This window comes from Schistocerca serialis, chromosome 1 (assembly GCF_023864345.2).
Source record: "Schistocerca serialis cubense isolate TAMUIC-IGC-003099 chromosome 1, iqSchSeri2.2, whole genome shotgun sequence".
NCBI classification, from domain to species: domain Eukaryota; kingdom Metazoa; phylum Arthropoda; class Insecta; order Orthoptera; family Acrididae; genus Schistocerca; species Schistocerca serialis.
In genome coordinates this window covers 528,792,598-528,819,569 of record NC_064638.1, presented here as the reverse complement: position 1 = coordinate 528,819,569, position 26,972 = coordinate 528,792,598, and the positions used below count along the sequence as shown (strand labels likewise).

Sequence of the window (26,972 nt, the reverse complement as noted above, 5' to 3'; positions counted from 1 at the left end):
AGAGGGATAAATATATTCTAATTTTTGATGAAACTGGCATGCAAAATGCTTGTCACATTTTAAAAGTTCAGAGAGATGCTGTAATACATTGGTGTGCAAAACTTAAGTAATAAAGCTCAATGAAACTTGGACCATACATAGAAAGAATTGCAACAGTAAAGCACACAAGGCAACTGAATGAAACAGGCCATGAGATAAACAGAAATGACAATTTTATTCAAAGACAATAACTAGACTAAAGTCGCCACAATTTATGATTGTTGCCCAGGCATTACAAAAGGTGGGACATTGTCCTTAATAGGGTGTGTGATCACCACTGTCGGCAATGCATGCTCTGCAAAGTGCTCCCATGCTGACCACACTGTTGGTAATGATTTCTCGTGGTATGGCGTTCCATTTCTCCACCAGCAGTTGACAGTAGGTTGATGGTCATTGGTGCATGGTTGTACAGCAATGTTTCCAAATGCACTCCACACCTGCCCGATGGGTTTAAATCGAGGGAATGGGTTGGCCAGTCCATTTGCCAAATATCCTCCACATTTGAAGAGCTCCTCCAACTGAGCAGTTCAATGCGGTCACAAAGTGTCACCCATAAAAGTGAAGTCTCACCAAAAAGGGCGCCTAAAAAGACACATATGGAGAAAGAGTACAGAGCCATAATAATGTCAAGCAGTGAGTATACCGCATTCACAGATTTGGAAGTCAGTACACACATTTCCTCACTTGCTCCAACCATCAATTTTTCAATGGCACAGACTGCCGGTCTGTGCTCATAATTTATGATTAAATTTATCAGTGCGGTACATAACTAGAAGCAAAAGGATCAGATATCATTATGCTTCCACAAACCATAACATCTGTAACACTAAAACAATCACGTGTGTTCTTGAGTGCACTACATGTTTCCAGATCTTACCATATGGGAGTACATAATGCGCTCAGAAACATTGTTGAACACTATCATTTTGGTGGTCTAGATGTTATGGTGTGGGGAAGCATTAAGTTACATGGGCGTACCAAAATCCAAATTCTTGAACATGGTACATTCACCAGTCAACATTATTGTGACATTATACTCCATTCCCATGTGCTTATTTTCAGGGGTCCATTCAACCCTGACTTTATTTGTACGGATGACAATATGTGACTGCATTAAACAGTGTAGATGGAGCAGCTCTTGCAACAAGAGAATACTTCGCAAATGGGCTGGCCTGCCTGTTCTTAGGTTCAAATCCCATTGAGCACGTGTGGGATGCTTTGAAGAGAGAGAATGCGGCATGTCCACATGCACCAACAACTATCCAGCAGTTGTCAACCATTCTGGTGGAGGAATGTACTGCTCTACCACAACAACTCTTTACTAACACTGTGGCCATCATTGGAGCACTCTGCAGACCATACACTGCCAACCATGGTGATCACACATGTTATTAAGGACAATGTCCCACCTTCTGTACCATACAGGAAACCCTCATAAATCATGGTCACTTCAGTATCACTATTGTCTCTGAACAAAAGTGTAATTTCTGTTCGTCTCATTGCATATTTCTTTCACTCACTGACCTTTTGTACTATACTGTAGCAGAGAGGATGTGAAGGGACCAGTGGCAGAAAGTCATGCCTACAATCATGATTAACCACCATTTAGGAGGGTATGATATCCATGAAGAGGAGTTTAGAATGGTTGGGGTAGGGGGGGGGGGGGGAGGGGGGGGGGGGCAAGATTGCTTCTTCTTTTCCTTCGTGTCTTTTGAAGGTTTCAACTTTTGTGGGTGTTTATTTGTTTCAAGATCATGTACAGATTAAGAACTGACAGCAATGCAACCTGCAGCCTGTGGCTCCTTCAGCCACTGGCATGTGTCGAGTTGTGAACCTGCACGATTCTGGGAGGACGGCTCCCAAGAGGGGAGCAGTTGATATTATCTGTGCAGGCAAAGATTATTCAACAGTTGTTGCAAAACTACTCAAAATGTTGACAGGACAAAGGCATTCATATTTCTTACTAGCACTGAAGTGTGATAATCAATCAAGAGTATATATTCCACTTCCTTTTGTAAGCAGGGCACATTGGTGAGCATCTGGGGTGTTGATTCTGGCAGTTAAAGTTTGGAAGGTGTTTAGAAGTGTCCCAACATGCTGTGGGTGGCACAGTTGCCACATGTGAGCCTGCAAGCACATGGGGATGTGGTCTGGCCAAAATCAAGGCACTTAAAATGCTGCATGGGTGGTGGCACAACAGGTTCAAAATCACAATGGTAGTCCATAGTCATTACTTTTTTCCAGAAGAGAAGTCACTTCAAATGCTACGATGTATGCTGCTGTGTCTACTTGGTTGTCTTTTGGACCTGGTAGACAAACTGTACCTCCTATTGTTCCAGACTGGTACAGCTTTTGACGTAAAACTTGGCTGCCAGCTGGCAACTACAGAGATTAATTCTGAGTCATTCATTTAATATACCAATAAAACTAACTGAATTCGAAGTCTGGCCATCTGCACAATCTGGCAACACTATAGGATGTGAATGTTTCGAAAGAAAGTTATTGTCCTCTGATAGACATGTTGTAGACCTGTATCTACTCGTTTTCATGTAGAAAGTTGCACACTGTAAACCAAAGTCATAAATTCCTGTTCACTCCTTCCTTTGATTTTTTTTAAACCTCATTTAGTTTGTCTCTTAACAGTTGCATACCAATGCTGTATGTTGCACTGGCCAATGCCAATGGGAGGGGTCAGCGACTGACCCCACAACCATCACACATTCTCTATCTAGGATAAATCACATTACTTATGTATTTCCATAATTTTGGCAGAAGATTAGAAGATTAAAATGTTGTTTATTATTACTGGGAAAGGGTTTCTGGGACATTTTTAGTAAAAAATAAATAGTTTTTTTACATTTATTTGCATTAATTTCACAATTACAAGGATTACTCAGATTCACATTCAGAACACTTTAAAATACGAACTACTTCTTCTTTCTTGGTGTGTGCAGGGTAGATATACTTCCTGCAAGAAGTGCAAGTCTTCATGTACTTACGGTCTTTGCTTCTGGCGCATAAGTAACAGCATACTTTCTTTGGCAGATTATGCACAGCTGCACATGTTACTTTCCATCGCGGCTCCGTAACATTGTTTCCTCTGCACACAGCACCTTGATTCTGATTACAGTCATACCCAAAAGTTGATAACACTGTAGTGTATTTTGAGTGTAGGCCTACAGCATTTTGAGTGCGTCTTTTCATGTTGAGGTCACAAAGTTCACGAGCAAGATCTTTCAGGTACTTCTTTCTTCCAGAACTCTTTGTCGGGTAATTCTTTGTCCATTCCTTGTGTGTATCTTGAAATACAACATATGAATTGTATGCTGCAATGTCAATTAAGTTGAAAAACAACACCATTGGCCATCGACGTGTTGCTCGACGGTAGCTGTACGTTCTTACACACTTATTGTATCTATCCATTTCTGACTTTGTACAATTGTAGAATAGGATGATGTCTGGCTTCTCTTCCGTCACATTCATATCATGATGTTGGGTTGACAATACTGTAACAACCTTTCCTTTCTTAGGCACGTAACTGACTAAAGTGGCATCATCACTAAAGGCAAATCTGATTGTTCCTGGTGTAGCTTTTTTTAGACAAACAGGACGGAGTTCTGTAGGAACATTGCGTTTGTCACTTCGAATAGTACCAACTGTAGTCATTTCCTCTTTCAAAAGATCAGATGCGAGTGGAACTGTAGTGAACTTTCTGTCCACGGTAACATTTCTTCCAGATTGTTTCAAGTTAGACATTTCAATCAATCTTCTAACTATTTCAGGGCCACTGTTATGGTTCTTCTCATTAGCGTGCTTTCCATCGTAAGGATCCGCAGCGAAGCAGTATTTCGTATCTGAATCACGTAACAGGTTCACCTCTATTCCATATTTTCCTGGTTTTGTTGGAATATATAGCCTGAATAGGAATCGCCCATGGAAGGTCACAAGTTCTTCATCCATTGTGACTGACTCACTAGGATTATAATACTCAGGAAATTTCCTATCATGTTCCATATATCCCTGATAGGAGCAAATTTGTTGGTCTGTTTTCTAGCTGCTCGAGTTAGAGCGTCATCAAAACACAAGCACTTCAGTAAGAGCCTCAGTCTATGCTCCGAAAATGAAGCTCAGTACATCGGAAAGTTTCCTTTACTAAATATATCACGTAAACTGTATTTGTTCTGTCTATGGACTCCACAGTTCAATAGAATTCCAATTGCTGACACAATTTCTTCCCTTTGAAATGCTTTTGAATTTTTTATGAAAATATCTTCAGATGATTCCCTAAGATTTCCAAGCTTTTGATTGGTACACATCAAAATGTTATCCAGGATGTTATCATCGAAGTACCTGATAAAAGCTTTACCTGGTGTATCAGATTTTAGCCCTGGCTTAGTTTCTTTCAGGGTTCTCATTACATCAGCAACAGACCTCCTCCTTTGATTTATGTAAGGACTTCTCTTCCCTATCATACTTGATGGAGCCACCATGTCTTTTTCAAGTTGATCAATTTGTGCTTTCGGCCTGGGTCATCTTCTTGTTGGTTGAATATCTATAAAAATATGAAAACAGAACCGAACACTAGCAAACTAAGCACTCTACCAAGACACACTTCCTAATATACTCCAAAATATCTGCAAAAAGTAATAAAAATCAATACTTACCCTGTTCACTTTCATCCAACTTGCTGCTGTCAGAAACTACTTGATCTGGAATTACCATGACTACATCTTCAGTTTCACTGCTTGAGCTTTCGGATAGTTCACCACTAAATTCATTGTCAGAACTCTCAAGCAAATTTCTAATTTCATCACCTGTCAATTTCATCTTCTTGTACATTCTGTCAAATGCCACAAAGCTATTACCTTCCACTCACCACACTGTTTACCGGTTGACTGCGAGTGGTGATTGTTGACCTGCTACACCTTCAGTTATAATAATCACTGTAACTCAACAATGAGTGTAAACCAAAAGCTGTTCTTATTGTCGATTGTAGCAATTATAATTACTATAAATGTCATGTATTTATTAAATAAACTACTGAACAGGACAGGAATTTTAGCCTAAAAACTTCGTTGGGGGTCAGTTACTGACCCCCCCCCCCCCCCCCCCCCAATTGGTATGCAACTGTTAAAAGTATACATTCAACAGAAACTCAAAGATCATTTGTTTCACTTTCTAATCCAACAGTAATGGTGAAAACTTCCAGAAACATTTCCACAAAAGAGCCCTTGGTTGTGTCAAGACCAGAACAAGTTATCCTTGATAGTTTTCTTGCCCTGCAGTAGCCATTTGGCACTGGCAACAAGGCACCTCACACCAGCTGGCATCCACTCAGGTGGTCGCAATGCAGTAAATACCGAGTAGTGTGCCGGAAGCCGACACCAAAAAAGAAGCCGATACCAAAAAATGGTGGCACCAATGACGAAGGCACACCCGACGCCACGGTCAGTCCTAGAGCCATCAGTGTACACAAAGGTACTATCGCGAAGTACCACGTGGAGGTTGTGAAAATGAAGGCGATAGAGTGAGACGAAGCCAAGATGGTGAAGGGTTCACACCCACTGGGAAAGTTACAGGTAGCGTGAAGTTAAGCTGCCAGAGCAAGAGCCGAACGCGAACTCCAGGAGGTAACAGACAAGCAATCTGTTGTGAATGGTGGAGGTAAGGTTGAGGCATATGGTGGGGGTAAGGAGGCGGCATGGGATGGACAGGGGAGGGACAGCAGGGTAGGTGTGGTAAAAGGTGTAGTGCTGCTTCTGGTATGTGCAAGGTCATGGTGGGTCAGGATGGGGCTCCTAAGTGCACGTGGGAAGTTTGAGGGGAATGGAGGGTGAAAGGGGAGCAGAAAAGGATAGAAGAAGAGAAGGGGAAAAAGAATTGTGGGTTTGCTGGTGAAATAAATGGCTACGTAGTGCTGGAATGGGGGCAAGGATGGTAATTTGGCTCCTCAGAGACCTCCGTGACATGCTTGGTATATTTGGAGAGGGAATGCTCTTCACTGCAGATATGGTGACCAAGGATGGTTAGGTGTGTGGAATGGACTTTTTGGTATGGAATGGGTGGCAGCTGGACAGTGAAGGACATGGTCTAGCAAAGGTTGAGGCCAGGGGAGGGGGGAGAGGTGAATGGGAACATAGGATATTTTGTTTTACAGGGCGAGTTCCCACCTGCGCAATTCAGATATGCTGGTATCGGTAGGATCAGATTGTGTAGCATGTGAACCAATCACTGAAGTAAGTCACACTGTGTTAGGTACCAAGTTCAGCAACTGAGTGGTCCAGCTGTCTCTTGGCCACATTTTGTCAGTGACAAACAGCTTGTTAGCTGCAATGCCCATATAGAAAGCAGCATAGTGTCGCAGCTTGGTTTGTAGATCATGTGACTGCTTCCACAGGTAATTCTGCCTTTGATGGGATAGGAGATGCCTGTGACCCGAATGGTGTAGATGGTGGTGAGAGGATGTAGGGGATACGTTTTGCATGTATACCTATTGCAGGGATATGAGCCATGAGGGACAGAGTTGAGTAAGGAGAGACAAGGATATTGTGTGGGTTTCGTGGGTGGCAGTATACCATTGTGGGAGGGATGCGATGGATAATGGGTAGGACATACCCATTTCAGGGCACGATGAGATGTTGTTCAAACCTGGCAGACAATGTGTTTCAGTTGCTCCAGTCCTCCTTGCCTCATGTGTCCCTCGCTTCTCCCTCTCCTGAAAGACCTACCACTCACTATCCCATTAACCTCTTCTTGCTTCATGTGTCCCTATCCACCTCCTGCCCAGGCAAATGCAATCAATACTCGATAATCAATAATTAGTCTTGTCACAACTGCAGAAGAGTGTGTTTGGGTGGTTATGTGTATGAATGAGTGTACTTTTGCTAGAAAAAGAGTAAGAGCTAACAAGTTAGTGTGAATACTGTTTCAATTACACATGTGCCACACATGAATCTTATAAAAGAAACATTTGTGGTGTGTGTGGAACAAATGCCATCAGACAAATCACATCAGAAAATGTCTTCCTTGATTCAACAACAATCGTGCCTGCATAGATAATTTTCCACATTCAGGAAGCCCCAATAATTGGTAAATGCGATGAGCAGCTACCATTTAACCTTCGTTTGACATTTTCATTCAATGTGGTAGATTCAAAGCACACGTGCAGATGTACTGTACACTCTAATTCAAAGCAACAAAAATCAAATTGATGACTAAATTTGCATTTTTCTGTAACTACCTCACTTCACTCACTGAGATTGCTATGCAATATTATTTCTAATGACACATTATAATCTCAGTACTTCAACTTCTTAAGAAGAAATTAACAGCTGAGGCCAAACAGAAGACATCTCATCGAGCAAATGGCAGTTTCAACAGATAATATTTTGAATCTGGTGGCACAAAAAGCTTGTCGGGTACTAAAAACTGTTCCTGAATGGCATGTCCATAGCAACTGGCATTTGTTGCCAATAAGTGAACCACCTTTCAGCCACAGTGTAAGTAAAACAGTCACGATAACTGCACCGAGTGTTGCTACTGTACAATGACACCTCCTTGCACTCTTCTGATTTAACAAAAGAGCTATCAAGGAAATGCCTTTCCAGATGAAAATACACTTTGAACCTGGCTTGACAACATTATTAACTCTTAACCAGTAGATTTCCAAAAACGTCAAATCTCCAAACTACCTGAGCACTGACAAACTGTTTTACATAATTTGAGATAATATATTTTGCATGATTTAATTTTTCTGTTTTGCTTGCCATTAACATTCAATCAACTAATGGAACACTGCAATAAAAACAAGTTCTGCAATAATACAAATGAATTACAATTTGACATGATAACCTTAGAGCAAAATTCTGTTTTCAAGCATGTCTAAACATCAGAAATTTTTAAGATGTGACGTTATGCAATTCAGACTTCGAAATAGTCTATACCTGCGTACTGTCCTGTGTCATACTCAAGTAGTACTGTAGGGAAATGCAGTAGTTGGAGTAGAACCATAAAGTCTGGAACTTTCCACTTTGTGTCTACTGTGGGCAACATTTACTGTTAGACCATGAGACGATATAGCACTGCAACTGTAGTGGAAAACAATACTTCTTCCAGATACTTACACACCCTATGATGTTGCCAGACCATGCAGATGGGCCATACTAAGAATTCTAAGTTTTCTTGTCACTTCAAGTAAACAATTTGGAATTACTCTTTGTGGCGGCTATATTTCCTGTCATAGGCTGTACATAATTCCCTGTTCAATGTAGAATCAAGTCATGGTAAGTATTATACCCAAAGTCATGTTAAACCTTTTGTATATGCGTGGAGGTGGGAGGAGAGGAGGAATAACTGGAATAAAACCAAGAGAGGAACTGGAAAGAAAGGTTCGCAACACCTGTTGCCTTAATCACAAGAGAGTGCCACTCTACATATTTTCCAGTGCTGCCACCTCTCCAAACATGTTCTCAATGTGTTCTATAACGAATTTGGTTTTAATTGTTAATAAGATATCACTATCCATTCTTGTACAAACCAGATATTGCAGGGAATATTCTACATCTAAATCTACATGGATACTCTGCAAATCACATTTAAGTGCCTGGCAGAGGGTTCATCGAACCACCTTCCCAATTGTCTATTACTCCAATCTCGTGTAGCACATGGAAAGAACGAACACCTATATCTTTCCGTACGAGGTCTGATTTCCCTTATTTTATCGTGGTGATCATTTCTCCCTACGAACGTCAGTGTCAACAAAATATTTTCGCATTAGGAGGAACAAGTTGGTGATTGGAATTTCATGAGAAGATTCTGTCGCAACGAAAAATGCCTTTCTTGTAATGATAACCAGCCCAAATCCTGTATCATTTCAGTGACACTCTCTCCCATCTTTTGCAATAATACAGAACATGCTGTCCTTGTTTGAACTTTTTCGATGTTCTCTGTCAATCCTATCTGGTAAAGATCCCACACTGTGCAGCAGTATTCTAAAAGTGGATGGACAAGCATAGTGTAGGCGGATCAGTTACATTTTCTATGTGTCCTACCAATAAAATGCAGTCTTTGATTAGCCTTCCGCACAACATTTTCTGTGTGTTCCTCCCAATTTAAGTTGTTCATAATTGTAATTCCTAGGTATTTAGTTGAATTTACAGCCCATTAGATTTGACTGATTTATCGTGTAACAGAAGTTTAACGAATTCCTTTTAGCACTTATGTGGATGACCTCACAATTTTCATTATTTAGGGTCAACTGCCAATTTTTGCACCATTCAGATATCTTTTCTAAATCTTTTTCAATTTGTTTTGATCTTCTGATGACTCTGTTAGTTGATAAACAACAGCGTCATCTGCAAACAACCTAAGACGGCTCCTTAGATTGTCTCCCAAATCATTTATATAGATAAGGAACAGCAAAGGGCCTATAACACTACCTTGTGGAATGACAGAAATCAATTCTGTTTTACTCGAAGACTTTCGATCAATTACTATGAACTGTGACCTTTCTGACAGGAAGTCAAAAATCCAGTCACATATCTGAGACGATATTCCATAAGCACGCAATTTCACTACAAGCCACTTCTGTGGTACAGTGTCAAAAGCCTTCCGGGAAAGACAGAATCGATCTGAAATCCCTTTTCAATAGCACTCAACACTTCCTGCAGTCCTGGTGCAAAAACCAGGAAGGCACACACACACTATGGCTTACCTGATGAGATCTCAGATCAGACACTCTACTTTAATAATGCACAGATGCAAAAGTGGCATATAAAATGTGAAAGTCACATTCAATTTAAGTAATTTGAAAATAGTGAGCCATTAAGGCTTATAGTTTATCAACTACATTCTGCTTTCACTATGTAACAGGTCTAGTCCCTCTTATAGAGTGTTACGAACATAAAGCTGGTAATGTGGTAACGCCCAGTAGCAAAAGTCAATGGACTATATGACATTTCAAAAAATAGCATCATTTGCTGAACTATCAATAGTGTATATCTCAGGTTGCATATTGAAAAATTTGAGTAGACTTTCATGTTGTACATATGATGTCTCCTACTTTGCTAATGACGTGTTTAATGTGGATGCCTCGAAGACAACACGATAAATATTCCATTAACAAGCAACAGTGATCTTTTTCTGGATATATTTTTTTAGGAGAGAATTAGAAGCAGAAACTGTTACCCATGATGAACATATTTCACCACTGCCAAATGTTAGGTAAGAAAATAGATGGAGCACGTAGTGGAACAGAGAAAAAAAAGAGAACATTGGCACCACTGCAAACTATTCTGGGGCGCTCTCTCTCTAATTTATTGATTGACAGTTGCAAGAGCATGAGAGTGATCAGGTGACTAAGAGATGTCACAGGGCAGATACTCAGCTCTACTGAACTACAGAATTCACAACGAATTGTCGTAGAGTTCTTAAACAGATACTGTATTGTAATGGAAAGTCCTAGTGGAAAGTAAATAGTTCCAGGATTAAAAAGTAACAACTTATCAAATATTAATGGCATTGAACTGTCCCAAGGAACAGAAAAAAAGACTGAAAACTTTGCTAGCTTTTGGACAAATATTTTTGAGCAATACAGCTTCACTGTAGCCCGCTGACTACTAAAACCGCAACGTAGTGAGGGGTTGTGTGTGTGTGTGTGTGTGTGTGTGTGTGTGTGTGTGTGTGTGTGTGTGTGAACATGGGCACATCCTACTTTACAGGATTTGTCCAAAAGCTACCCAAATTTTCAATCTTGTCGGTGGGCTTTTCAATGATTCAATGCCTCTTCTATTTGGTGCATTGTTACATTTACTACTTATACAATTTAAACACATTTTGCCATACACAACATCTTTTCTTGAAATTGAACAACTCTGTGGGAACATACATCAGTTAATCAATAGAAGGAATGAATGAATGACAGATTAGGATTTAACCATGTCAATATCAGGGTTATGTGACATTAAGACTCAATAAATAAAAATAAGGAAATGCATCCTCTAGTTGATAGATGTATAGCGTGTTAATAGCACCGATTTAACTGATTTTTGAGCTATTGCTCATTTTCTAGAGCAAGTATACTGCCTAACACACACAATCACACTAATACCCAAATGAACCCCCAATGTCAACAATGATTGTTTATGAATAGTTCCTCAGTTGTTGAAAGGAGTACAACCTTCTTCCCTCCTGCCCTCCACAAGAAAGAAAAAAAAAAAAGAGTGCTTGCTGAAAAGTTAGTTAAATTTCTGAATAGGTACATGTGTCTATGTGCCACATTTCAATAATTTATAAGTCTGTCATTACTTTTCCTCAATTATATTTATTGTCTCATTCCGGAATTTCCAAACGTTGCCACTTTTATTTATTTTTTACATCCAGTCAGCAAATGATACAGCTGTAGATCTCTCTATTTACTATTTTCTGATATTCATTTTAACGCCATTGTGCTCAATGTCAAGCTAAGGATTTAATACTTATCAGTTTCCCTGCACATCAGAATGAAGAAGCTTCACACACACACACACACACACATGTAACTAGCTCTTTGCATTCTATGTTTAACAGTCTCTCCCTGTGAGGTTGATTAAAGACTGATTTATCTCGAGGACACTTCACGAAAGAGGATGCCCTTACATAATTACAGCTGCCAGATTACATACTTGTAGATTTGATAAAAAACTTTTACTTCATTGAAGTATTCTCAAAGATGTAGATTACTGCTTCTGTACTGCAGGTAACTCTCTCCTGATACAGGAAGCTGTCTTTCACAAACACACTCTTATCAGCTTTCACTACAATATCATTCAGTCTATAGAAGAACTGATTATATACTTCAGTTGGGTACCATATTTCATGGTAAAAGCAGGCTGAACTGTGTTGGTATGAGATGGATTGGGTCAACTGGTTCTTCAAGGTACATCTAAAACATTAACACTCATTTTACAGGAACTATTTACCTACATCTACTCAGTAACAAGATGGCAAATTTCTCTTACATGCTTAATGTTATACAAACCCTATAAAAATATGAAATACCAATCATTTTAAATAAGGCTAATACACTGACATTAAATTATGAGGTACCACAACAACACCCATCCTGTGCGTAGAGCAGTAGATTCTATTAGAGCATCCTCTGCTAAGTAACTACAGACTGTACACAACGTTCATTATGAATTCACATTTTTATTCTAGAATGTTTATGAATATCACAGCTATTCCAAACACAATAAGTTACATAGCAAGTAAAATAATATTCTTACCCATATAATCCATATGCAATTAAACTATCTTGGTTTACGACTTTATTTCCGGAGAGGTACTGGAATGCCAGATTTCCTAGCACTGCAATTACACAGCTGAAAAAAGAATGATGTCTGTTATTTACGTGAAGCAAACAGTTTTCTTATTATATAAATGATACATATAATACTAAATGAAAAATTATGTTATTCTTTGAGTTACGGAATGATTGAAATCTATCTGAAGTGTATTTCAACAATAGTACAAAAAGGATAGATCTTACTCATTGTAAAGATGACATGTTGAGTTGCAAACAGGCACAATGAAAAGACATTGAGCTTTTAGCCAAAGCCTCTGTAGAGATCGCAGTGTTGGAAATCAGAACAGAACATTTATGTTTCATGAACTTAGAAAGACATGAGAGATAGAGAGAGAGAGAGAGAGAGAGCAGGTAGCATCATGTGATTAGGGATGTAGATTGGAAACTGTTAATAGGTAGTGCTAAGCAACATGTTTGAGTTCCAGTAAATGAAACACATTACAGCAGTTATAGCTCGTGATCCCAACATGATGATAAGAAGACAAGCATGCTCATGGATCAACAGGAAGCAAAGAAGGTTAGCATCAAAATTCTGCCTTCTGGAGTGACGAGTAGAAAATATCAAGAAGAGACAGTTCAGCATTTACAAAACTGTTATAGAAGAGACTAAATTTAACTATCTACTGCCAAAATTAAAGCCAAAATACTGTGAGAATATTTGAGACAGTATTTGTTGCCTACGGAACGTCTACACAGTCTATTCAAAGAAAGCAAAAATAAGCATATTAAGAAACTAGTCAGTGGAGTTGATCTGGGAGATGAAAAGTTATTACACAGGATGCAAGCCTCAGCAAGAGTAGATATGCCGGAAAAGATGCTTAACACACTATAGCTAGTAAAACTTCTGGTTCCTATAAGGAATATTTTCATTGTCAGTGAAAAGGGACCCAAAAAAGTGGCTATGATGGCTGACAGAATAATAGGAATGAATCCCGGATTGTTTGTCATGAAAAGTGATGCTTGTAATCAACAGGATGTCCTGGTAAAGATAAGTGACATAATGAGAAGAGTTTCAGGGCTAGAGCAACAAACAACTGCACTGTCAACTGGTTATAAGGGCAGGTATCGTCACAGAAACTTTGACTGTAATAAATCTCGACAACCCCACAGGCAAGTACCATTATTACCACTTTTGCTTTGGACAGCACTGCAAACCTGGAAAATGCACACCTCCACATAACTTCCCCAAAGAGGGAAATGTGGCCCAGCAGCCAAATTAGTGACAAGTTCTGCTGCCCAAGGCTATTGCCACGAAACCCTCTATTTGTAACCAAAAAAAAGGTGGGCGGATTGTGTGTGTGTGGGGGGGTGGGGGGAAGGGGACGGAACTGCAACTTTTATTTGAAAGTCGGGCTGACATATCCATAATTCCAACAAAATCAAAGGTTAATTTGAACCATCATACAAATTGTATGCTGATAATCGTACCAAAATTCCTACATTCTGGATTGAACTACGTAATATCGATTTGGGACTGCGAAGTCAATTTCAACGACTGTTTATCATTGTTAAAATCAATCAAACTGTATTGAGGGCTGATTTTTTTTAATAACTTCCAATAATTAGTAGACATCCATGATAAGAGATTAATAGATGATGAAGGCAAGCTCTCTTCTGAGGACAAAGTAATGTCTATCTCAGAGGAAAATGCTGCGAGTACCATGAGTCAAAATACAAAATTTACAGGCCTATTGTTGCAGTATCCAGATTTAGCTAAACCTGACTTGGTACTCACCGAAATTAAACATGGTGTCAAACACAACATTACCACTGAAGGACCACCTATTTTTCCTAGGGCAAAGCAGTCAGATCCAGAATGCGTGGGAGTGGCAAAACAAGAATTTAAATTCATGTCGGACAATGGGATCATTAGGTCATCTAACTCTACATGGGCTAGTCCTCTCCACACGGTCTCAAGGCCGCGTTTGCGCGGCCGTGTTCTCGCTTCCCGAGCACGGGGACCCGGGTTCGATTCCCGGCGGGGTCAGGGATTTTCACCTGCCTTGAGATGAGTGGGTGTTTGTGTTGTCCTCATAATTTCATCATCATTCCTAATAGTGGCGAGCTTGGACTGAGCAAAGATTGGGAATTTGTATGGGTATTGATAAGCGAGCAATTGAGCGCCCCATAAACCAAACGTCATCATCATCTTCACATGGTGCCAAAGAAGGATGGCTCGATACATCTGTGTCGGGATTATACATGATTAAATGAAAGAACAGATCCCGACCATTATCCTGCACCTCCGATAGAGGATTCCCCTTGTATTCTGCAAGCCAAAAACATATTTTCTAAAACTGAATTGTTTAAGGCTTATTATCAAATACCCATTTCTGAAGAAGATAAGCACAAGACAGCTACAATCATGCCAGCCTGAGTTGTATGAATTTAATGCAATGAATTTCAGTCTGCAAAATGCAACTTCAACATTATAGGAATTCATTAATGAAGTTATTTTTGGACTGGATTTTGTTTCCTTGTCTCAACAACATTTTAATGGCCTCATCCAGTACTGAAGAACACCAAGCACATGTCAAACTAGTCCTAGAGTGATATTCTAAATACAGACTTCGAATCAACATCTCAAAATCAATCTTGGGAGTAAATGAAACAACATCCTTCGAGTACTGGGTGGCACCAGAGGGATCCTGTCTGCTACTTGAGAAAGTGCAAGTAATTTTTGGAGTGCAAGTTACCTGACAAACTCCATGAGCCCCATACATTTCTTGGCACTGTCAACTACTATCATCACTATCTTGAAGAAATGGCACAAACTCATGCTGTATTACGTGCCCATCTTAAGGGAGCAAAAAGGAATGATGACAGACAGAAAGTGAAGAAAATGTTTGAGACATGTAAACATGATACTGCAAATGTTGCATTATTGGCTTTTCCTAACTCAGAGTTACCCCTAGCTCTATCCACAGACACATCAGATGTTGCTGTTGGTTCCATACACCAAAAACTGGAAAACAGAAACTGGAAACCAGTTGTATTCTTTTCACAGAATCTGAGTCAATCCTGGAAGGTTTACAGTGTCTATGATCAAGAGTTATTGGGAATTTACCTTTCTGTAAATCTTCACTGACCATAAACCACTCACATTTGTTTTTAAACAAAGCAATGATACGACATCTCCTCAACAGATGAGACAGCTGCAGTATACTTCACAATTTTCGACTGATATTTGTCATGTCAGTGACGTCTATGTCTACATGATTACTCTGCTATTCACAATAAAGTGCATGGCAGAGGGTTCAACAAGCCACCTTCAAGCTGTCTCTCTACCATCCCACTCTCGAGCGGCTCATGGGAAAAATGAGCACTTAAATTTTTCTGTGGGAGCTCTGATTTCTCTTTTTTTATCATGATGATCGTTTCTACCTATGTAGGTGGGTGCCAACAGAGTGTTTTCGCAATCGGAGGAGAAAACTGGTGATAGAAATTTCATGAGAAGATCCCATCGCAACGAAAAACACCTTTGTTTTGATGATTGCCTCTCCCATTTATGTATCATGTCTTTGGCACTACCTTCCCTATGTCACGATAATACAAAACGAGCTGCCCTTATTTGAACTTTTTCGACGTCATCCGTCAGTCTCACCTGATGTGGACCCCACACAACACAGCAGTACTCCAGAATAGTGTGGACAAGTGTGGTGTAAGCAGTCCCTTTAGTAGACCTATTGCACCTTTTAAGTGTTCTGCCAAAGAATCAGTCTTTGGTTTGTTCTATTCACAACATTATCTATGCGACTGTTCCAATTTAGGTTTTTTGTAATTGTAATCCCTGAGTATTTAGTTGAATTTACAGCCTTCAAGTTTGTGTGACTTATCAAATAATCAAAATTTAGAGGATTTCTTTTAGTATCCATGTGAATAACTTCACACTTTTCTTTTTTCAGGGTCAACTGCCACTTTTTGCACCCCTACAGATATCTTATCTAAATCATTTTGCAATTCGTTTTGGTCATCTGATGACTTTACAAGATGATAAATGACAGCATCATCAGCAAACAGTCTAAGAGGGCAACTCAGATTGTCTACTATGTCGTTAATATAGATCATGACAATGATGACAATATTGTTGCAAGTGCCCTATCTATAGTTGAAGTAAAAATGATGAACTGTGATGAAATCACCAAGAGCCAAATGCAAGGTCAATAAATGCAGCAACTTTGAATAGGGAACAACTCCTTAAACTTCAAGTCATATCTACTTCCATCAAGAAAAACACTGTGGTGTGCCACGTCAACTACAAATAGCAGAACTTACATTCCTCAGACTTTTTTTATCAAGTACCTCTCCATACTCATGGTTTAGCTCATTCTGGCATAAACACTACAGTGAAACTGCTAACTAGTAGAATTATTTAGCCAAACATAAAAAGTGATATGCAACAATGGATGAAATCCTGTGTTAATTCACAATATAAAATCGCAATTCAAAAAATTTGTAGAAACTGATGAACTTTTCAGTGTTGACCACATTGACCTGACTGGATGTTTGGCTCCTTCTAATGGCATTACTTTCTGCTCGATTTGTATTGATCATTTCACATCCTATATGGAAGTCATACCATTTGAACACAGCTGAATAAGTAGCAAAGGCCTTCTACCAGCAACAAATTGTAAGATTCGGCATTCCATCACAGGCTATCACTGACCAAGGAACACAGCTTCGATCACATTTGTTAATAATTTGGGAATAGCATGCGGAATGAAACTTCAACACACAACAATGTGTCATCCTCAATGCAATGGCAAGGCTGAATGACTACATAGGACCTTGAAGTCTGGAATCAACACCCATAACACTTCTACCTGTAAAGAAACTGTATACGTACCGTTCTACTGGGGGTTGCAAACTGCAGTACACGAGAAACAAACCATTCCATTGCCCAGATGTTATATGGAAAGACTATAAGACTAGTCAACCTACATATTACATCAAAAATCAGTATCTATACCAAGAGACATACAGACATGTTCCCTGTCTTCCTGAGGTACAATAGGGTTAGAAAACACTAGAGCCTACATATGATGTTCCTTTCCCTGTCACAGCAAGGCACAAATAATGTTTCATCGTTGAGAGGCAATTCAAACACATAAATGCGTCTGTGAATAGATTTAAACTTATCTCTTGCAGGAAAAAAGGGAATCAGAAAAGGATCTTCCAAACTTTCCCGAGGACATCCAACCGTAACATTTTCCAAAGGAACCACCTCCAAATATCAGGATATCGAAGTCAGAAAGGACTACAGGGTTTTCTTCACCTTGATTCTTGAATCTATGTGTGGAAAATAAATGAATTATCACATCAGACACTGTAAACTTGTAATAATGTTATATCTATATCCCATTCGTAGCATTTGAACCTTGTTTTTTTCCCAATGTGCTTTATGGGGTGTTCAAAAATTCAGTGTCCAAAGTAACAGGAATGATACAGCAGATAAAAACAAATATATTTCATAAAACAACCATATATCAGGAACACATATTGTTAGAGTACTGAGGGTGCAAGAGATTATTGTGTGTGACTGAGAAAAAAAATTGTGTTAAATGATTTCCATTGCTTTATTGTTCTGATCACTATTACATTACAATAAATATTAAAAATGTGCACAGTTAACTTTAGCACAGAGCCAATATCAACATAGGGGGCAATCCAGTGTTCACTGGCAAATGGATTGTGTGTTCTGTATTTGTGTGACCGCTGCAAGAATTCTTGCAATCAATTCCACCTCCGAGAAACAGGGGTAGAATACACATAGGCTTTCATGTGGCCCAAGAGAAAGAAGTCTAATGGGTTGAAGTCTGGGGATCTTGCAGGCCAATGTTCTCCCCATGTACATCACTCCATATAGACACAGCACCTGTCATCCACGCACAAGTGCCACCCGCTGTTTATTGACTCAGTGTCCAAGAGCATGACATCACAACATAGAATGTATCTCACACGAATATTTGGTGTAACAACATTAGACACAAATATATTTATTTTTGTCTCCTTTATCATCCCTTTTTGTTGGACACTGAATTTTTGAACAAGATGTATTTGTTTTGTTTTAATGTTGTGTTGACTATTTGTAAGAAACTGTCTCCACCACCAAGCATTAATTTGTAACTTCATTACTAGTGGGCGAGTAGTGTAGACATCACAGTGATGGAACAGAACATTTAAATTTTATTAAGTTGAAGAAAAAAACATCTTCATGGTGAGCAGCAATATATCCTTTTCTTAATATTGTCGATATTCCAACCTGAAGTATATTTCTACAGTATAACAGAGAACATGAAAATTCCTGTCACAGGTGTCGTAAATAAGGAAACACTGTTTCCGACAACTGGTAACTTCCATTAATTTTCTGTACAGTCTCGCCCCTTTTGGAATTAGGCTTTAATTTTTCATCTAAATAAGTAAATTACCTAACAGCTCTTATGTCTTATTTCACTTCAATTTCTGCGTGTACATATGAGAAAAATCCTTGCTACTTCCCTTTAATAAATATTTCCTGTCAGAAAAGTTCTTTTCTATATTCTTTCATGGTGATTTGTAGCATATAACATCAGAAATTTTGTCTGCCCTTAATGTGTTTCTATTTTATAGCATTCATAGAAATTCACCTTCTTCCAGGTGCTGTTATTTAGTGTACTGCAGCCCCCCTGTCTCTCTGCCTTCCTGTTTAATTGGCAACTCATGTTCATAAGTGTACTACAAACATCAGCCCTTCCATACAGATGAAAATAATACAACAAGTTGACTAGGTTTATGTGCCGGAAGACACCTAAAATTATCAGCACTACTTTTCATTCATGAAAATGGAAAGAAAAACATACAGAAGGATCATAAATATGAAGAAGACGTACATTACAATAGAAAGCACTCAAAAAGACTAGACAGAGATAATGTGTTAAACAGAGCTGACCTTTGGAAGTCAGTCTTCACAATAGCTAAATTTTCAGGTGCATAGTTGAAGATACAGTAGTGGACAGAGCTTGAGGTTTAGGTCGTTTAAGGCCCTTGTACTGTTTCGCTGCCTTAGACAGGCAAAATTGTATATTCATTTCTAACAAGTGTTGTTTACGTGATCCAGAAGAGGGCTATGGAGGTGGAATGAGCTATGATGACAATGCTATGATCCAAGTTTAAGAAATACAGTTCCTTTGCTGCAATGTCTACTGATGCACCTGCTCAAAATAATCTCTGTGGTCAGGACAGAACTGTGAAATACAGTTTGGAAAGCCTGGAATGTTGCAGCACCTCCAATTTAAGAGATTGACAGACATCAATTACGAGATCTTGGAGGTGATCAAAACTTGTGAGTTCCTTATCACAGAAGCAGGGCATACATAGGCTACATCCACTCTCGTATGTTATTCTGTTGGGGAATACTTTAAATTCCATAGTGGTTGAAAAATTAATAAAGGATAAGGGCTCAAGACTCAAACTTGCCTGCAAATATCATGCCCATTCTGTTCACAGATACTGTCAGTCCAATCAAGCTCAGAGAGGACTGACGCTGAATGGTATGTTTGCATTATTTGCAGTATTTGTTCCTAGTCTGTTGAGTGTCACCTGTTGTTTGTGTTATCAATATCAATGATCATACTGTGGGTTCATGTATGTTTCAATATAGAACTAATAATGATTCAATCCCATAATAGGAGGAACATTTATCATAGTCATTACCAAAAATATTATATTTGAATTAAAAAATACAAGAAAGAAAAGTAAAGTTTTCTGAATTCATGGAAAAAATAAAATGATGTGGGGACTGCAAAAGACAGACAGTAAAATGTACTCCAAAGACCTACATTTTGATACAGAAACTTTACTAATGTATACAACTTCCTGAAGAAAAACAAATTAGGCTTATTTGTTAGCAGCACACTGGTCCAGATTTGAACAAGATATGGACTCTTCACCATTCTCATTGCTGACAGAGAGTAAATTACCTTTTCAACAACATGCGCTTATACAAGAGCAAAGAGAGAACTCATACTGGCAGCAAACCATTTAAAAAAAAATAATGTACTTCTTTTCTGATATAATCTCCTTTCAGGGCAAATGTAAATTGTTGAATGGCTACTCAGTAAGGAGATTCCACACGTGACATGCAGTTCTGAAAGGTCTGTGAAACAACCACGTATGGCTGCCATAATCTTATCTTGTCACTGGACTCTCAATATTTTGTAGTTATATAATTTATGGTCTTATTATCCAATTTTGAGCAATCTAATAACTGAAAATCTGGGATGGAGTAACAACAACAATATGAATTAGGACAGACAGCTACTCATCACATATAGGGGCATTCAGCCCCATCGGCTACCTCCAAGCACTGAGACCCAACTGTTAATAATCTTGTGAAACATTTTATGTAGGCTGTGTCATTATAAATTCTGTCTCTGTTATGTTTAATGGAAATATTTCTGTGGTGCTCTCATTTGTTAATAAATTACATCATCTTACTTGTACAGCCGTGCCATCATTCAGTCTCAGTCTGTTGCAAGCTTGCCATAACACACATTTTTCTATTTTAGAAAGAGTCACTCACTGTCTTTATTGCTTGCAGCAACTTTCATATACAATTCAGTCTCTAGGTCACTGTATTACTTCAAATATTCTACCACTCTGCAGAACTTCTCGCATCTCTCCACTGTATTCCAACTTTCTTTACTTGTTATTTATGCACTCACTCATATGCCCTGATGTTCCACAACCCTGTACGTGTTTCAATTATTAACTCTCTTTTCTAATGATATTGTATAGCGTAAACTTTCTGCTAAGAGGTACTTTCAAACATAACTAGGGTTCTGTCAAAGAGGGTGTTTTTGTGTTGTGATCTCTCACAGAAAAGAAGCTCGAAGATGAGCTACAACAATCACTACTCTCACGTGCCCAACCTCTGCTGTGTTCCCCCTACACCATTACACTAATTTATTTTCCAATATGTGCAACGGAGTCTGAGCAGTTGTTACACAAAAATAAAAGTTAAGGGTATAGTATTTTGGCACTTTTGTGGGATGATGGGAAAGGCAAAAGTGCAGTCTTTCTTCTAAAATACCCTGAAATTCGCCTCTTAATTGAAGGAATCCACCAAATCTAAATCTAAGTGGTCAAGATTTGACCACCACTTCTCCTGAACATAAGTCCAATCTCTTTACGACTTTCACTTATCACCCTGTAAGACAGGAGTCGTGGTGGTGGTGGTGGTGGTGGTGGTGGTGGTGGTGGTGGGGGACGAATGGCCAAGTGCGAGTAGGACTCCCACTTAATTATGTATATAGATATTTCTGGGAATTGAAAATCGCAATGAGTTTTGCCCATTATTGATATTGGCAAGATAAAACTATTTAAATATATGTATCACAATCTTTACTGTAGCTCCTGTAACCAAACCGGGCGTAGGAAAATAAGAGAGCAGGGGACTTCAGTGTGTATATGTAGAGTGAGATGATTTAATAAAGTCTTCTTGGTTTTCAAGCTGCATCAATTCCAACTGCTATAAGTTGTCCAACTCATCTTCTGTGCACATGTCGTTTCGGCCCCCTTTGATGGGTGACAATAGGTGTAATCATAGGCGTATAAGCGGGAAATAGTGCCCGCCCCAGCAGTCAGTAGTTCTTCTCCTGCTGATGATGGCAGAGCTAGCAGTCGAGAGCTCAGGAATTTTATTGGAATTGACGCAGCTTGAAAAACGAGAAGATTTTATTCCGTCATGCCGCTGTGAAAGACTCCAAGAACATGCTTTTTTTTTTATTTACTTACTAACACATGACTATTACTTACACCTTATGTTTACGTGCACTAATATTTATCTATTATGCCTCTGATGGACGATGGATGCAATGTGTGTTCTAATGGCAAAAAGATATTTTTTATGTGATATAATTACAACATAATAATTTTCATATTTTTGCACTGTAAAAGCTTTATTATTGACAAATTTCATGATTCTAGCTCAATGGGAATTACCCTCTAGGGTATGATGAGTGAGTTTGCGTGTATCAAAATAGGCGAGACAAATAGCCATATCTTTTGACTGCACTGACTTTTAACCTTACATTTTTTTACATCACCAAGGGACTATAGAACTCAGTGTTTCACACAAATGTCAACTTGTTATTTCATCCCATTCCTGAGAAAAAGGGAACTTAATCATCATTTGGATGGACAGACGGACGGACAACCAAATGATACTATAATGGTCCATTTTTACCAACTGAAGTACAGAATACTGAAAACTAAACTCAAATCAAAGAATCATATTGGCAATCAAATAAATCCTACAAGATGATGATTAACATATGACAGATACAACTGAGAATATGGACTGGGGTTTGGTATATATGCTGGTTTAATATGTAACTTTATTTCTGTCTAAGTCAATTCAAAATTTTGTTACATTTTAGACTAACAATTAGATACTATTAATAAAACACAGTACAATGTCCTGTTATTTATTCAAAGGATATGATTCTTGGGTTTAGTGATGTAATATCCTACACAAATAGCACCTGGGATGTTTTTGTTTGTAACTTGCAGTGGTAGATGTCTGTCGTATGTTTTGCTAATAGTAACTTGTTAGTTTTTTGTTGACTGTGGGTTAGATCATGTTTTTTATCGGACCTATGTATATATCTAGAGGAGATAGTGACAGGGAAGTTGTTTTGGAGTGTGTTGTATACTAGGCCTAAAATGTTTTTTATTTATGAAATTGCGAAGGTAGCCCAAGCTCTTAGTTAGTTTTGAAGATGATAGTTTGGTTGACAGCTGGCAAAGCCAATGAATGTGTCACAACAATCTCATTTTTTACACACATTGTGAATACTACAGTTATATGATCAAAACATCGACCTTCCCACTATGGTCTGATATTTTGAAGTTTTTAACATGTTTGAAGGTGGTGATAACAGGAACAATCCTGGCTCAAAACACCCTATCCTCTTAGATGTGACTTGTCAAATTTTATTTCACTAATGTTTTTGTGCTGTTAGTATATCAACACCTGGCAGTTTCTTGAGGTTCGTATCTTCAATATGTTAATGACATCAGTCTACTGACATGGTATCATACTGTTAAATACTACATCAATTTGTGTAGTACTCATCTTATCACTGATATGAAGCAAACAGAACGCCTTTCATTAATTACCACAAATCAGCATGGAATATCACTCACAACATGTAAACAACACTGTTGTGGTTATGGTGACTTGTTCTGAATGTGGTAGTTTACTTATCGCCACACAAAAGCTTATTTGGACACTTTCTTGTTACTTACCTGAAGTAATTTGAGCACTGTCAGCTCTGAAAGTTGGATCCTACTGAGATAGAACACAATGAGCTAAAACTGCAAGAACACTGACACGGTGAAAAATATTTGTATTTTCAATTATTTCGAAACATGACCACCTGAGACACACACACACACACACACACACACACACACACACACACACACACACACACACAAGTTTGCGCACACTCTTAACTTTTTGAAATTATTGGAAATACAAAAACATTTTCACTGTGTCGCAGTTCTAGCTCAAAGTTTTTTTACTTGGTGTGTGTGTGTGTGTGTGTGTGTGTGTGTGCGCGCGCGCACACACCCAGGCGCTTCAAAACCTTCCAGATTTTCATTGTTTTCATTATGACTGTCAATGGCTCCAGCCTTCCACTATTCAATGAGTGGTCTCAGTCATTCCTAAATTATTTACATTCTGCCGGCACTTCTCAAAGTGTGATTTCTTTTTTTTAATCTGAACATGAATGTCAGTTCAAAACCAGTAGCAGCGATATTTGTGTGAGTATTATCAACAGTGGCTGATTACTGTTGTTTTCTTCTTTGCAAGAATCAACTTGTATTTTGTACAGAGCCATGGTTTGCCAGTTTCCAACAAAACAGCAAGCACCAAAATAATATTATGTAACACAGCACTTTGGAATTGATATCACAGTTTAGTTGTTGTAACAAAAAGTGCATTAAATATGGACCGAAAACAGCCATTGGGCTATGTTATGGAACAAAAATTCATTTTCGTTAATTAAAAAGAAAATAGGCACCTTCCAAAACAAGCTACATCATAGGTTCAGCTACACTTCAGTTATGACAAAGATTTCAGGGAGGCTGTTACAGCAACCAACCCGAGCGCATCATCTAACACAGTTTCATATTTATCCAGTGCTCTTTAATTCACCATAGGCCTTACAATTATGAAGCTGTAAGTTTTGAGTGTCTTTGGGTGAACTGTACCGTACACAATTTTAGGTGTAATTTCGTACATTGCCTAACCATGAATATATGCACTTAATATTGATGGGACAACAAAAGGAAATAATTGGTCAAACTAAAACCTCATTAAGAAATGGGAACTTTTTCTATGACACAAAGGATTTATAACAAAAGAACAGTCTTCTCACTGTCTTCACTTTGTACAAAACCGAATTATACTCTTACAATCAACGTCCACTGGTAACGGCCTTTGAATACCTGTTGATAGATTTTGTCCTTATGGGATGCGTGTACAGTTGTTCAAAGTATTTCTCCATCAGACTATATATTGGTTTCGACAGAGCCATTTTCCCCTGCAAAGATAAAAATGAATATAAATAACAATGAACACAGGTTGTGGATGCTATCAACTTGTGAATATAGAGCTCAGTCGTAACTGTCATTAACAGTGACGACAATACGTATTAGCATTTCGTAATCTCTGCAATCGTCTTAATACTGGCATATTAACCGTAAAACACAGTCTGCGCTAGAAACATGACTAAGCAGATATAAAAAAGTAATTACTGAATATGTGTTCTGTACCGTGAAATATGCAAGCCCTTTAACTCATAAAACGCCACGCTAAAATTCGTACAGCGGTGTTATAAGCTGCAAAAACTGTAACTTCTGCGCAATGATTCAAGATATTAACACTTATAACCTTTCACCCCAAACGTCACCCGCAGCCACTGTTTTGATAGCATTATTTACCTCCTGAAAACAATGTAATCTTTGAAAGGAAGCAATCAAGAACCGAAAGATACATGCCCGTTCCAGCAGGAATATCTGCTATGCTCGTCACTTTTGAAGAAGCTACACGTACACTACGCGTACCATTACTTTGCAGGGGCTTCTCTCATCTTATACGTGCAGTAAATGTTAATAAACCAACGTGTTTGCAGTTCATGCGAAAGCGCTTGTCTCGCCAAGGGTCTTCGTAGCTTGTTTAGGAATTCAACCCCTTTCTCTTTCCTAACAGACTTAACTCGGAAATACGGAGTTTCTAAAGAAGTACTTCGTTGGTTTAACTACACTTGCTTCCTAAATAATCAATTTCCCTTCGAACCCCTGTTTCCGCATGCAACAAAGGGAAATGGCCGCAAGGGACAGGAAAGGACACAAGATGCACTCAGTGTGTATGCATGGGGGCCTCATCCGACATGGTGAATAGGCTATTCCAACAACCATTGAGGGGACAGGGTGCAACAAACTGCAGATTGTGACATACGTCGGAATAAATGATGCCTGTCGTCTGGTTGAGAAGGTTGAGAAGACCAGCATTGTGTGTGGGGTTTCAATGAAACACACAATTTTGCAACATTGTCCCCAGAACTGATCGTGGCCCTTCAGTTCTGAATTGAATGGAAGGACTAACCAGAGACTTCGTAGGTTCTGTGACAAGCTAGGCTGTAACTTCCTCGACTTGCGCCACAAGGTTGAGAAGTGTAGAATCCCCCCAACTAGGTCAGGTGTTCACTACACATCAGAGGCTGCTACTCAGGTAGCTGACTATGTGTAGAGTGCACACAAGGGTCTTTTAGAATAGGTAACTCTCCATCCAATCCAGATGACGATGATTGTAGGAAACCAAGAAGTATTAGTGAAAGATAGAAAGAAATGCCTCCCACGGGCGAGAGCATTAAAACCCTAAAGGCCCGTCCATACGCAACGATCTGTCTGCGCAAATGTCTGCGCACATTACATCTGCGCAGACAGATCGTTGCGTGTGGACAGAAGATTTGCACCAACATGAGGTGTGTGCAAACCTGGAAGTTGGAGTTGGAGGTTTAAGCGAAACCTCTCAAATCTGTGGGTTCAAACCACATCTGCGCAGACAAGTTGGAGCGTGTGGACAGGAGATCGCCGCAAATCTGGCGCGAAACAGCTGTTTGCTCAGTCTAGTGTTTGTATTTGTGCGCACAGGGCATTAACATGGCCGATGCGCGTCAGTGTTCTCGAGAGTTTGTAAGTGAATTCATTGAAATATATAGAAACCACCCATGTTTGTGGAAGATGAAAGTAAAGAATATGGTGACCGAGACAAAAAGACAGCAGCATACAATGCTCTAATTGAAAAATTGCGGGTATTATTTCACTCAAATCTTGTTTCGATATTGCAGTTGAAAATTCCAAATCGCTGTAGCTCCTTCCTGTTGATAGGAATCTTAATGTTACCGCCAGCCGTTCATGAGGAGAAATTGCCCTTCTCTATACAAGTATTTTTTCTCATAATATGAGGGGTTACACGCTTTAAGAGATAATTATAAGTTTCGACATCCATCCGCAAATAATTTCGCCAGTCGTTAGG

The 26,972-nt window shown here is 39.0% G+C and overlaps 1 protein-coding gene across 3 annotated transcripts in view; it reads right to left on the bottom strand.

The window, feature by feature from the left end:
- Window positions 1-25,584, bottom strand: part of LOC126474890 (peroxisomal membrane protein 2) — a 58,002-nt gene extending 32,418 nt beyond the window's left edge. Inside the window, exons 1-3 of one of the 3 annotated variants that reach the window (XM_050102396.1) lie at window positions 25,433-25,584; window positions 24,881-24,975; window positions 12,303-12,398 (exon numbers count right to left, since the gene is read on the bottom strand). In XM_050102396.1, coding sequence (XP_049958353.1) covers window positions 12,303-12,398; window positions 24,881-24,969 — 185 coding nt within the window. In that variant the 5' untranslated portion in view covers window positions 24,970-24,975; window positions 25,433-25,584. The other 2 variants (XM_050102402.1, XM_050102386.1) reach the window with 2 other exon arrangements.
- Between the last annotated feature and the right edge of the window lie 1,388 nt (window positions 25,585-26,972).